The sequence below is a fragment of the Typopeltis vanoorti genome, chromosome 20, assembly GCF_054136105.1.
Source record: "Typopeltis vanoorti isolate ZY-2024b chromosome 20, IOZ_Tvanoo_1.0, whole genome shotgun sequence".
NCBI classification, from domain to species: domain Eukaryota; kingdom Metazoa; phylum Arthropoda; class Arachnida; order Uropygi; family Thelyphonidae; genus Typopeltis; species Typopeltis vanoorti.
This window is the reverse complement of record NC_143568.1, coordinates 36,536,488-36,549,280: the sequence shown is the minus strand read 5'-3', so window position 1 is coordinate 36,549,280 and position 12,793 is coordinate 36,536,488. Positions and strand designations below refer to the sequence as shown.

The window sequence follows — 12,793 nt, the reverse complement described above, 5'->3', positions numbered from 1 at the left end:
TGGGATGATAGTGGATAAAGATCTGAAATTTAGGGGATCCACTGCCAAAATTGTGAGGACAACACAAAGACTTCTAGGAATGATGTGGAGGACACCAACTAGTAGAAGTAGGGAGGTTCTTGTTCCATTGTATAAGGCTTTGATTAGACAACACACATGGACTACTGTGCACAGACAAAAAAGTTGGATATGGTCACCTGGTTTTCAAAAGGACAAAGAGATGTGGGAAAGGGTCCAGAGGCGACTGACTAAGGTAGTTTCTGACCTCTGGAATGTCGAATATGAGGAAAGGTTGAGAAGATGCAATTTACAGTCTAGTGGATAGGAGGAAGAGAGGAGATAGATAGAGACCTACAAGTTAGTAAGGGGTTGTTATATGATCGATGCTGGAGAGGTTCTATGGAAAACAGTGGGAGATTAGGGGAGAACCAGAGGTCATCTCTGGAAGCTGTATAAGAAGGGTTGTGAAAAGCAGGTTTTTTTTTGCATGCGGAGTTGTGAATGATCGGGATCCTTGGCTGAGAGTGTGGTGTCTGCAGAGAATTTGAGTGTGGTTAAGGCACAGTATGATGAGCTGTGTGTGTGATAAAAGGACCTTCTAGACGAATTTTTGGCTCCATGAGGTCTTGAGGTAATAATAATAATAATAGCCAACATTGCAACAAGATCTAGAGAGAAGAAACTGCATTCCGACCATCAAAAGGAAAAGTCCTTGAGGTTCTCCTACTTAAAAGAACTGGTTAAGAAAAGATCAAACGTTGGACAAGTGAAAATATTGTTTGGAACTCTGGTTGGTAAACAAACAGTTTGTTTCAGGTCGCTGCTTACAGCAAGAACTTTAGCCTCTCTTCCAGCTTGGTCAGCAAATTTGGTAAAAGAGAGCAAGCCTACTCACAGTACTAATGTATTAATAAGCTTACCTTTCTGATTGAGAACCATATTATAAAAAAAAGCTGAGGACATGATAAAAAAAAAGTCAGCGAGGAAGATATTACTTCATGGTTCAGATAGTTGTGCTGCAGGCAAATCATGCCTCCAATAAAAGGTCATGGAGGTCAGAATAATTTTCAGAATTAGTAGAGACAACAGATGAATGGTACATAATGAGACAAAAGAAACTGAAAAGCTAGAGAAGGTCAAAAACAGAGATTCAAGATCTCGCATTTTCTGGAAAGGAATATCAGACTGCATTAGGACAACCATGCTACCTTTAAAGCAATGAAATCACTCACTCTTTGATTTTATCTGCCATAAAGTGGACCATGGTTATATCTACAATTTAAGTTTCAGTCAAAAATAAGAGATGTAGGTTGAATATTCATATGTAGGGTACTCATCGTTTATCTGGTGCTTAGGTTGCAAACCTTGATGTGAAAGGGGATTTTTTGAGTATTAATTTTAATTTTGTTTGCCAAGGTTTTTTTGAGAGAGGTTTAGTTTTTTTTTTTATTTTAACTAGAGAGACTATATTTATTCAAGTTTATCGTCATGTGCATATAGGATAGAGGCACAAAACAAGCAGAGATAACATGCAGAAAGAGAGAGAGAGAGAGAGAGAGAGAGAGAGAGAGAGAGAGAGAGAGGGGAGATACTCTTGGATGTTAACCATACAGAAAGCATCCAATCCTCATGCCAAATACATGGCCTCAAAGTACCTCCCTACCCTACCACTACATAGTCTCTCTTCAAGAGGATTGTGCTTCAGCTGATCAGAAAGCCATCCAACTTACTGCCATCATCAGAGTCATGTACTATCTGACAGTTGGACAGCAGAACTTTAACCCTTGAAGATGTGGAAGACTCAGTATTTGTACAGTATGTCTAGCATGCCCTTGAAAGATATCACTCATGCTGTATGTTTGAATAAAGTGGGGGAGGGGAAGAAATTGATATCCTTGAAGAGCATGCCAAACATACTGAGAGATCCAGAACATCCCACATTTTCAAGAGTAAAATAAAGCAGTTCTGGTCCCTAGAGTAGGGACTAAACATGGCTTCAGCTATTTCAAGCATCCAATAAGCAGAGTGGTGTGGTGTGATGATTTCTGTTTTCTATATATGTAGTTTGTTTGGAATTTAGTCTTGCTTCAGTGTTGACACATGCCCAAACCACTTTTTGACATTTCTTCTACAACTATAGTCTCTTGTCCAATTCTTCTTTTGACTTATCTAATTCTGTCCAGTCTAGTTATTTAGATCTTTCTCAGCAAAACTCATCTCTGCTACTAACAAATATTTTCATATTCTTTCTTTGAACTCCAAAACTTACTTACATATATAAATATGGACAGCATCATTACTTCAGCCAGTATTTTTATTTATTTATTATTTTTTTTTTTTTGTATCCAGCACTTCATGAATTCGGAGACTTTTGTAAGTTAACCAAAGGCATCAGAGACTTAATATAGAGATAGGGTAAATGGCCCCACCAACTCCCTATACGGGAACAAAATAGGTGTTAGCCGATTTTTTTTTTTTGATTCCACATAGGTAAAATCACCAAAGTATCCTTTTCTATTTTTATTCAGAGTAGACCATGTGTTTATAGGAAAAAATAAAAAGAAAGTGAGTTAAACTTAAGACTGCCAACAACAAATAGTTTAAAATACACAAATCTTAATATGGTAATAACTCAGCTGAGATACAATGAAAAAAGAAATGCAATCAGCATGGTTATCACATTGTGAACAAATTATTTCTATTCAAATTCCTCACATTTCCACATCTATTTTGCTGCTCATCCATTCCAACATGTGCTCAATATGAAACATTCCTATATAAGCATGCTAAAAATAGTCAATGGTCATGGATAGTCCATCTAATAGCCCTCAAATATATATCAAATCATAGAAAACACTATATAAGGAAGCAAAACAGCATGCCTATCAAAGGAATGGGAAACCATTAACAGGAAATCACTGACACAGCTGCTGTTATCAGGATGGCACAATGCAATAATTCTGAAAAGTATGGGTTGTTTTGAATTGAGACCAGTGCATTATGATTATTAATTGCAAGTGTTATTTTGACCAGTGCGCCTGTTTTGCAGGATGAAAAAAAAAACCTTAGTCCTTAGTTTCCAGAAAATGTGTGTGGTGGAGTGACTAAACATGGCTATAACACTAGTCTTGGGAATACAGAAATGTACTTAGGCAATATAATGTCTATCAAGTAAGCAGACCTGTTCAGTACCAATTCCAGAGATTATATAACTTCAATTCAATAAATTCAATTAAATCTTTATGGTGCCAAGAAATTTTAATTCACTATGTCAATCTCTTTGCAATATTTAATTTTCACAAAGAATTTACTGGAAATAATATCTGGAAAATGTTCATCAATAATACAAAAATTAATAAAGAAAAGCTTCATGTAATGTTCTGCGCACTTATATTTGCAGATGTGTCAGTTCACTTCATGTAATGTTCTGCGCACTTATATTAGCAGAAATACTCATGCACATGGTAACATGTGCATGAGTATTTCTGTTGTGTCAGTTCACTATCATTTTACACAATACGTTATGAAAGTGATAATTCAGCTTGTAAAATTTAGATTTGTGGAGACAGAAAAAATAAAACCTATGTCCATATCTTGTAAAACATGCATCAATTTCTTTCTTTACTGGCTCCTGGTATACCAGCATCACTAATCTATTTAATACATGTGAAAATGTGCATAACAATAGATAGATCCAAACTGCATCTTTTGTATATTTTGCTCTAAACAACAGGAACAGAGAATATTTAACTGTGTAGCCTGTAATTTGAACTTTTAAAGCCAAACAGTATATTGGTAACAGAAGGCAGTATTGCAGTCTTTAGTATCAGGAGCCTGCACAGACAAAAACCACCTAATTACCTAGCCAGACAATATGAAATGGTTTGTGAATATTGCACTATCCATCAATTTTCATTTCATCTGGAATTAAAAAAAAAAAAACATGATATTCAGATCTGGATTTCACAGGCTAAAATTATCAATTCATAATGGATTATTTCTTAAGTAATATGGGCATTGTGGATGGTGGTTGTGTGGCGTCAAGTGCTTTTCTGTGATAGGTCCTTGGAGGCACATCATTATCTCCTGCAACATGAATTACAGCATTTCTGTATATGGCAATGATAATACATAGGCCATTTCTTCACTGTTCTTTTATGAACATTTTTGAAATGTTATTTCTAATACATTTATTGTTAAACATCATCGTAACAAAGAGACTGATAATGCAGCTAGTGAATTAAGACATTTTGCACTCATAAACAAGTAAAAAAAGTATAAAACAAGTAAATTGAAAAGTTATCCTTCAAAATACTATGGACACTGCAATGCTATTGCAGCAGAACTGTTAACAATTACATATTATGCTGATTTAAACTGCTGCATTAAGCAGCTGAAATTACTGGCCTCAGAAGAGATTTAAAAATAATGGATGAATATTCACATAATTTATTAATAAGAAGCATCATATTATTTCAATTCTGATTCTTGTCATAATGTTGCATTGCTCACTCCTTTATGTCTATCGCCTAACAACTAAATTGAAACGAGAATTTCGATTTTGGTCACTCGACTGAACATAGTATTGCTCACACACTTGTAGTATTAATCTTTATCATCTGGCAACTTAACAAACAAACAAGAGTTGCAACTTTTCAATGTCATGGCTGCAGACATACAGCAAATTATGTATACATCACACCAATTCCCCTACCCCAGACTTCTCTCTTAACTTGCCTGTTATGAAACCAGAAAACGAATTTAATAGCAGCAGGGGATGAAATAAAAACCCCTTAAAAACGTAGAGAATGATGAAATATAACTCATAGTTTGTCGCAAAAGAAGCTAAAATTTCGTATTTTCCTTCTAGTGTGAATGCTTTTATGACAATTACGTTAGTAATTAAGTTACCTTTGCCATTTGAGCGATTACTAATAATACGTCTCGGTGTTGTCTTGGAATCAGAATTGGTTGGTTTCTGCTCTTCCAATTGAGAAGATCCGTATTTCCTATGTGCGTTCTTATTATCATGCCTGGGAACACGTAATGAATGAAATTCTGACTTTTGTGCACTAGCAGCCACACCAGAATTTGCTACGCCAGGCAAGGAAAATGCAGAAATTTCTTTCAGAGGCACTGTTGTTACCGGCTCTTCATTTTCAACACTGTCGATATCAAGAACCAGATCAGGTAAACCCCGACCCCCCGATTCTAATTCCGCAGTCATCATTAACTCATTTATCACAGTCACATGCACATTAGTGGCAACAACATAAGAGACAAAAACCTTCCACACTTAAAAAGAATTTGAAGACACATACATCACCTTGAAACTATTACAATAATACACACTTTCCGCTGTATTTTTATTTTCTGTTGCTGTTACTTAGTGCCCATCATAGCAACCAGCACTAAAAAATAAAGCATAGTTTTAACGCTCGCGCTTCCTGAGTTCCCACATATAAAAATCTATAACATATTACACTGCACAGAGAAATATAATCAGCTCGCATTCTAAGGGTGTTATCAAAACAATTCTTAAACATCAATAATAATTCCGCCTAGCGGTGAATTCTTTCATTGGTTTTAATAGTTAATTCTATTAATGACGGAATTAAGGTGCCCATGATTGGTAAGATTGATCATGTGGTATTGACTTGGGAGGTTGCTTTTTGGATTTCTCTCTCTTCAGAAGGGGTATACACGGAACTGCAGACTAGGTAATAATAACAAGCTTGGGAGACATCTTACAGCAATTCCATAGCATAAGAAATTACAGAGAAAAGATGTTAGCATTGGGGGTATGTGAAGGAAGCAATATCGGAATGTATTCCCATGGTCAGGAAGATAAATAAGATAGGCATTAGATGGAAGAGTAGTAGTATTAGGCGCGACCTACAAAAAAAAAGAAAGGGAAAGAAAAGAAAAGGAAAAAAAAATCAGCTAACGCCTTTTTATTCCCGTATACTGGAGTAGGTGAGGCCATTTAGCCCTATCTAACTTCTGGAGACTGAGTGGGCAGTTCAATCTCCACTGATACCCAATCAGAGATAGATTGCCCAAGGCTATCACTAATTAAGCGGTGCGCAGTGAAGAGAGACGGCTCAAATGTGCCGCCATCTCTTGGTCCCTAACCTTAACACAATATATTTAATGTCTGATATAATGTAGGTTCTAAGGTCGAATTTAATGTCTGATATAATGTAGGTTCTTAGGTTCTAAGTTCGGGTTTACAGGAGGAAAAACCCGAGTTTCGGGGGAAAAAATCCCGCTGTGCCAGAGATCGACTACCTCGGGAACCGGTCGAAAAAAGGCTTAGAAAAATTTCCTCTAGTCGCCGACTAGACTCGAAACCAAGTCTTCCTTGGTGCGGCCAAGCGCCGTGGTGTGCAGACGCTACATCCACTGAGCTATACAGGCTCTCTGAGTTACAGAAAAGAAAAGAAAAGAAAAAGAAAGAAAGAAAAAAAATGTTATGGAGAATTTACACGGATAAAGGTGATCAGCACACTCAAGAGCAGTACAAAGCTCATGCTAGAAAGGTTATTAGCATGGTAAGAAAGGCTAAATGAGATTATGCAAAGATCTTAGCCAAGCAGGTCAAAGAAAATTCCAAAGAATTCTTTCGCTACATGCCAAGTAAAAGGAAGAATGACTTTGGAAGAATAACTTTAGTGGGCGATGATCGTAGCGAGGTGACTGAGTCAGATGTAATAATAGACTTACTGAGTGACCACTTTTCAAAAGACTATTACCCGAGTCAGGATATTTCTCTGTCTTATTTAACAATAATTGATATGAGAATTGAAATTAATGAACCAGCGTTACTTAGCTTATTGCAGAATTTAGATGCAAATACTACTGTAGGTTTGGAAGGGATATAGACTCAGGTTACATAAATGTGCAAAGGAATTGTCAATGTCTCTTACTGGGCTGATTCACTTAAGTTGTGAACTCAGGTAAGGTCCCTACCTAGGGAGTGGAAGAAAGGTGAAATAGAGCCTCTTTCATTTTATGAAAGAGGCTCTAAGACTGAGAAAGAAAATGACAGACCATCATCACCTTGGGTAATTATATCAAGAATCAGATCAGGTAAACCCCTACACACCGATTTTAAAGTAGTGGAAAACTTGGTTAAAGACAGAATCCAGGAATGGGTGCATAACAGTATGATACTATATGGGATGGGGAGTAACATAGCTTTGTTGAAGGTCAGTCTTGCCTTAGTAATTTATTATTATTATTGTTATTATTATAATTATAACGTTGTCTCCATGGGGTCAAAAGACTCATCGCGGGAGACCCTACATTGATACACTAACCATTATTTACACAATACCTATCATACTTCTCCTTAAATTCATTCACAGACAAAGCATTCACAATCCTCCAAGGAAAAAATCTAGTCCTAACACCCTTGTTAACTACACTCTTACATAATCTCCAGGGATGCCCCTCTCGTTCTCTCCCTTTCTGCACTGGTCTTAAAAATATCATCAGTATTATAACCGTAGCACTGCTGAAAGCTGACTTCTCAGTTTGTCATAATCACCAGCCTTGTAATCCCACATATATTCTTAACAGAATATTCAGCACATCTTACAATCTCCAAGGTCAAGACTACATGATCACTTTCACCAAGTGTAGACAGTGTAACTAAATTACTTATTGATACGTTCTCAGATGTTATGACCAGATTTAACACTCTCGAATCTCTTATCCCTTCCATTACATGCTGTCTCAGGTGGTTATCTCTTAACAACTGTATAAACTCCATTTCCTTTGTTAATTGTGATCACCTTCTCCCAATCTATGTCCCCAAAGTTAAAATCCCCCATAATGATTACTCGACCTTCCCCTCAGCGTGCTAATTTGTCAATACATACTATCTACATTCTCCCTTATACCCCTTGGATTATAACAACAACCGATTAAATATTTCACCCTGTTGACCTCTATCTCACACTAAACTGCCTCGAATGAACACGTTGAGGCACTTCTACCTTTTTTGGCTTTAACGCTTCGTCTATCATAGCACCCCCCTTCTGTCATCTCTGTTCTGCTTGAAAATACTGTACCCCTTACATTCCATCCCTATAACTATACCATTCTTAGTTAACTAAGTCTCACTAATTCCAATAATTTTTGGCCAAGTTTTATTAAGTAATGACAAAAAGTCTTCGCACTTATTCCGAATACTTCGAGCATTAGTGTACATAAACTGCAATACTGCCTTCCTCTCATAATCTCCCTGTGTGTCAGTTAGCCCACTCTGTATACTGTTAATTTTCTGCTAACAATTAATCCCAAATTCTCAGCAATTAATGACCCTAGTACTATTTACAGCTGACTCTATCACCGGTCTCCCTAGCAAATCCCATTTCCCTGTTTTTGACCATTTACTCTATCCTTATCAATAAATGTTCTAACTGCTAAGCGCCCGATCCATTTAAGTGCAAACCATCTCTCTTAAAATACTCCTTGCTTTTATCAAACTCATCCCAGACATTCATAAAATGAATATTCAGTTTCATTTCTTTGCAAAAGCTTTTTACACAATCTTGACATCACTCCATTTACTATAATTGTTCTTCTGTTTAATTCATCACTATCAAATTTTGGTAGCACACTCATTCCAATATATTGGAATATATTTGAGCGTTATGGGTGTATAATGGTAGACGTTGGAGCGGAGGTCAAATAGCGTTGGTTAGAACTTTACCAACTAAATTTAGGCTGCAATATTTGCAGATTCTCAGTTAGATGTTTCTTTGAAGTATGTGTTTATATTTTTATGTGGGGCATTTTTTTTATTTGGTATAATTGGTTTGTATTTGATATGAGATTGTATGAGTATAGAATCGTTGCCGTTAAGCCTTATCTTACTATTGTGGTAGTGATGTTGTTAAGCCTAATCTTGCTATTGAGATCGCATTGTTGTTGTTAAGCCTAATCTTGTCATTCTCAGCGCATGTGTACTGGGTGTTAAATTGAAAACTATTCGTTATAAGTGTATAATACTGAGATGATTACCTGAAGCAACGTATGTAAATTTTGTTAGGTATTTTTATTTTTTAATGTTGTTTGTGTAATGATGTGTTTGATGAAGCATTTTGGCAATTCCTGCAGTTTTTTTAAGTAGTTGTGGGACATGGTACTTTAAAGAATCCTAATTTTCTAGTTAAAGAATCCTAATATGAGTAAAAAATCAGCTAACACATTTTTATTCCCTTATAGGGAGTAGGTGAGGCCGTTTAGCCCTATCTAACTTTAGCCTAATATGAGTATTTGAGTATTTTCACTAATATGAGTATTTTATTTTAATCCTAGTTCAGAACTCAATATGATAACAAGATCACAGAAAATTTGCTTGAAAGGGCACGATCACAAATCTAACATTAACTGCTTTTGATAAATTACTTTGATAGTGAGTGTTTGGTGGATGTAGCATTATTGTGAGGGATTGACCCTTAAGGCTCTCAAAATAGTTCTATCTTCAAGCAGCTCTCTTCTATACAGCTTATTTTTAGCGAACTCAAGTAATCATCCTATTGTGACATTAAGTGATATGAAGTTTAATGACTTAAGGTTGATGGTAAAATATATGTACCATGGAGAAGTTAATATTTCACGGGATATGCTTCCATCATTGTTAAAAGCTACGGAGCTGCTAAAAATTAAAGATTTTTTGGAAGTTGCTGTTAAGTGCTATGCTTCTGTGGAAGGCATACAGCAGGGAGCTTCAGGTAATAATCGTCAGAAAGCAGGAAAAAACCGAACATGCATAGTCATATCGTGTCTGGCCAAAGAAAACGGCATTCAAAGAAGGAAACACAGATAAGTAAGAATCAACAAGGGGAATCGTCAAAAAGCCCTACGATGAACTTAGATCTAAACATTACAAAGAGTCAAATGGCAAAAAGTCTGATATAGGTAATGTAAGGCAGTCGTTGTCAGAGGTTAAGCCTCTTGAAACGCTGGTTTCTATCCCACTTAGTAAATTCAAACTGGGTAAATATTTGAAAACAACATTTGACAACTCAAGTGACAGTGTTATAGATGACCTGGTATTAATAAAAGATAAGGAAACAGACTTGTCAAATGAGTATGGTCATTTAAATCAACTTTCTAGCGGCCTTGACCTGGTCACCGAAGGCCAACTGTCAGGTGAATGTGTACATACCAGTGTATTGTCCCTTTCAGTTTCTGATTCTTCAGTTAATTCTCACCTGCCAATCAAAATCTTGGACAGTGATGACAACAATCTTTTCATCAATTCAGGTGAATGTGTGCATACTAGTGTATTGTCCCATTCAGTTTCTTTTTTATTAACTCTTTATAATAGAGCGACACCTGAGCTGGACAAGGGGGACCAGCTACACAATGACATTGCTGGGTTTTACTAAACTTCTGACAGAATATCCCATGGAACTGTTATGCAAATTACAATTATGAATATTAATCTGGTAATGTCGATACAAGAATGGCTCATGAACAGATACCAAAAAGTAGTATATGGAGAAGCAGAGTCCAGGACGGAGTAGATGACTAGTGGTGTGCCACAATGCTCTGTACTTAGACCATTATTATTTAATTTGTACATATGAGGAGGCGCCTGGAGAGTTCCGATAAACACCTAGAACAAAAATCATATTATTATTATTATTATTATTATTATTATTATTATTATTATTATTATTATTATTATTATTATTATTAATGCTACAGAAGTTTGTTGATAGGCAAAGAAGACAGGATATGAGAGAAACATTTAAGTTACTAAAAGGTTTTTATAATATTGATACACTGGAAATATATCTTGTTCTTCTACCACTAAATTAAGTAAGAATGTGATTAACAAGGGTATAAGGACGAGATTTTTCTCTTCGAAAGCAGTGAGTGAATGAAATGCGTTGCCTGACTCAGTTTTGGTGCGTGTTGTCTGTCAATAAAGTCAAGTAACGGTATGATAGATAATGCGTCAATAGTTTGTGTCTCCCATCATGAGTCCACTGACTTCATGGAGATGTCCGTATAATAATAATAAGAAGAAGAAGAAGAAGAAGAAGAAGAGCATAGCGCTTGAATTGCATTTGAGAATCAGCGACCTTCTATGATATTCTTTTATTTTGAATGCGAAAGTGTAAAGTCAAATAATATCAGCAGTGTTACAAATTAGTGTTCGCCATGTTTTGACATGATTTATCTTGTTATTATTTAACCACATCATTCAAAGAAAAAGCTGATTAAGCTAATTAATCTTTAGTGAGTATGGGAGTAGCAAATCCGAGTTGCCTGATGCATGCCTTACTTCATACAATATACATCTGTTGTATTATCTGTGGACTGGTCACTATCCTTCTTTCTTCTCTCTTTCCTTCTTCCTCTAATGATAGAGTATACGATGGGCTAGGGTTGAATGTTTCTTCCCGAGCCCTCGTATGAGTGTCCGTAAGCTGTTCAACTCTGTCACACAAACTACAAACAAGAATATACAAACAAGTAGCAGGTAGTTTATTAGGTCTGTACACGAATGATACGAGTATCAGAAACAAACGTGTAGAATTTGTTGCCTTGGTCAATACGTTGGGACCTCAGATTGTAGGCTTAGTGAAACCTGGCTATCAGAATCAGACATAATAACTGGTATCGTGTGTAAATGGCAGATTATATTTAGGAAGAATAGACAGGATAGAAGAGAGGTGGGAGTGCTGCTAATGATATCGAATGACTTGAATCCAGTCAGTGTAGATACCTTTGAGTGTGATACTAGTCAGAGCCGGCGATAGCGGGCATTCAGAGCATGCGGTGCATGCGGGCGCCGCTACGAAGGGGGCGCCTCTACCGCCGGGGAGATTCCCCCTTCGTGTCTGCAGAACCACACACGCCCGGATCGTTACAAGGGCGCTTAGATAGAAATTGCATGCGGGCGCCAAAGACCCTAGCGCCGCTTCTGATACTAGTAACAGTTTTTCACATGGCAGTGAGTTTGAAGCCATCTGGTGTGAAGTGGAGATTAGCAAAGATCAAATACATAGTGGAGTGTGTTACAGATATAGGGTTGCTAGTGACGAAAAAATGCATCACGAAATAAAGACCACCGAAGATTCCACGGGAGTGGAAAGTATGTGTGGTAATCCCATTACACTAGGGTGATGCAAAGACTGATGTATCCGACTATCGACTAATTACTATCTCTGGAATGGTGGTGAAGATTTAGGAAACGTTGGTTAGAGTTTGAATTCACATATGGATTGACAGAGAATCTCTACTTTGCAATTACAGCATACGTTTAGTAAGGGTAGATCATTTTGAGCGACTCACTCACATTTTATAATAATGTTACCATTGAGCTAGACAAAGGGAATGAATACACCATGATTCTGTTGGATTTCGCTATGGCTTTTTACAAATTACATCATGGAAGACTGTTGTATAAATTGGATAGTATAGGATCGAATTATAAAATATTAGCGCTGATTGATAGATATCAGAAAGCCTTTTCTCTCATAGTGTGGTGTGCGCTTGGTAGTACTGCCCATAACCAGTACAAAGATTAATAAAAATAAATAAATAAAATAACCAGTAGTGTACCACTAGGATCAGTACTTGGTCCATTGTTATTTAATCTGTACATTAATGACATTGGAAAGGATTTGACAAGCGACATATAGCTCTTTGCTGATAATGCAAATATAGGTAGGGTAATCAGGAATGTGGCTGATATGCAGTACTTTCAGAATTATTTGAATACGCTGGAATTGTGGACATAGGAAAATAGATGTCGGTTCAA

The 12,793-nt window shown here is 36.6% G+C and overlaps 1 protein-coding gene across 2 annotated transcripts in view; it reads right to left on the bottom strand.

Annotated features, from left to right (window-relative positions):
* The window catches only part of LOC150095369 (uncharacterized), a 114,319-nt gene extending 108,827 nt beyond the window's left edge, over positions 1-5,492 (bottom strand). For both annotated transcript variants that reach the window (XM_090410079.1, XM_090410080.1), the window contains exon 1: positions 4,912-5,492. In XM_090410079.1, the coding sequence (XP_090266205.1) occupies positions 4,912-5,230 (319 nt within the window). In that variant the 5' untranslated portion in view covers positions 5,231-5,492. The remainder of the gene's footprint in view (positions 1-4,911) is intronic.
* Positions 5,493-12,793: the final 7,301 nt, after the last annotated feature.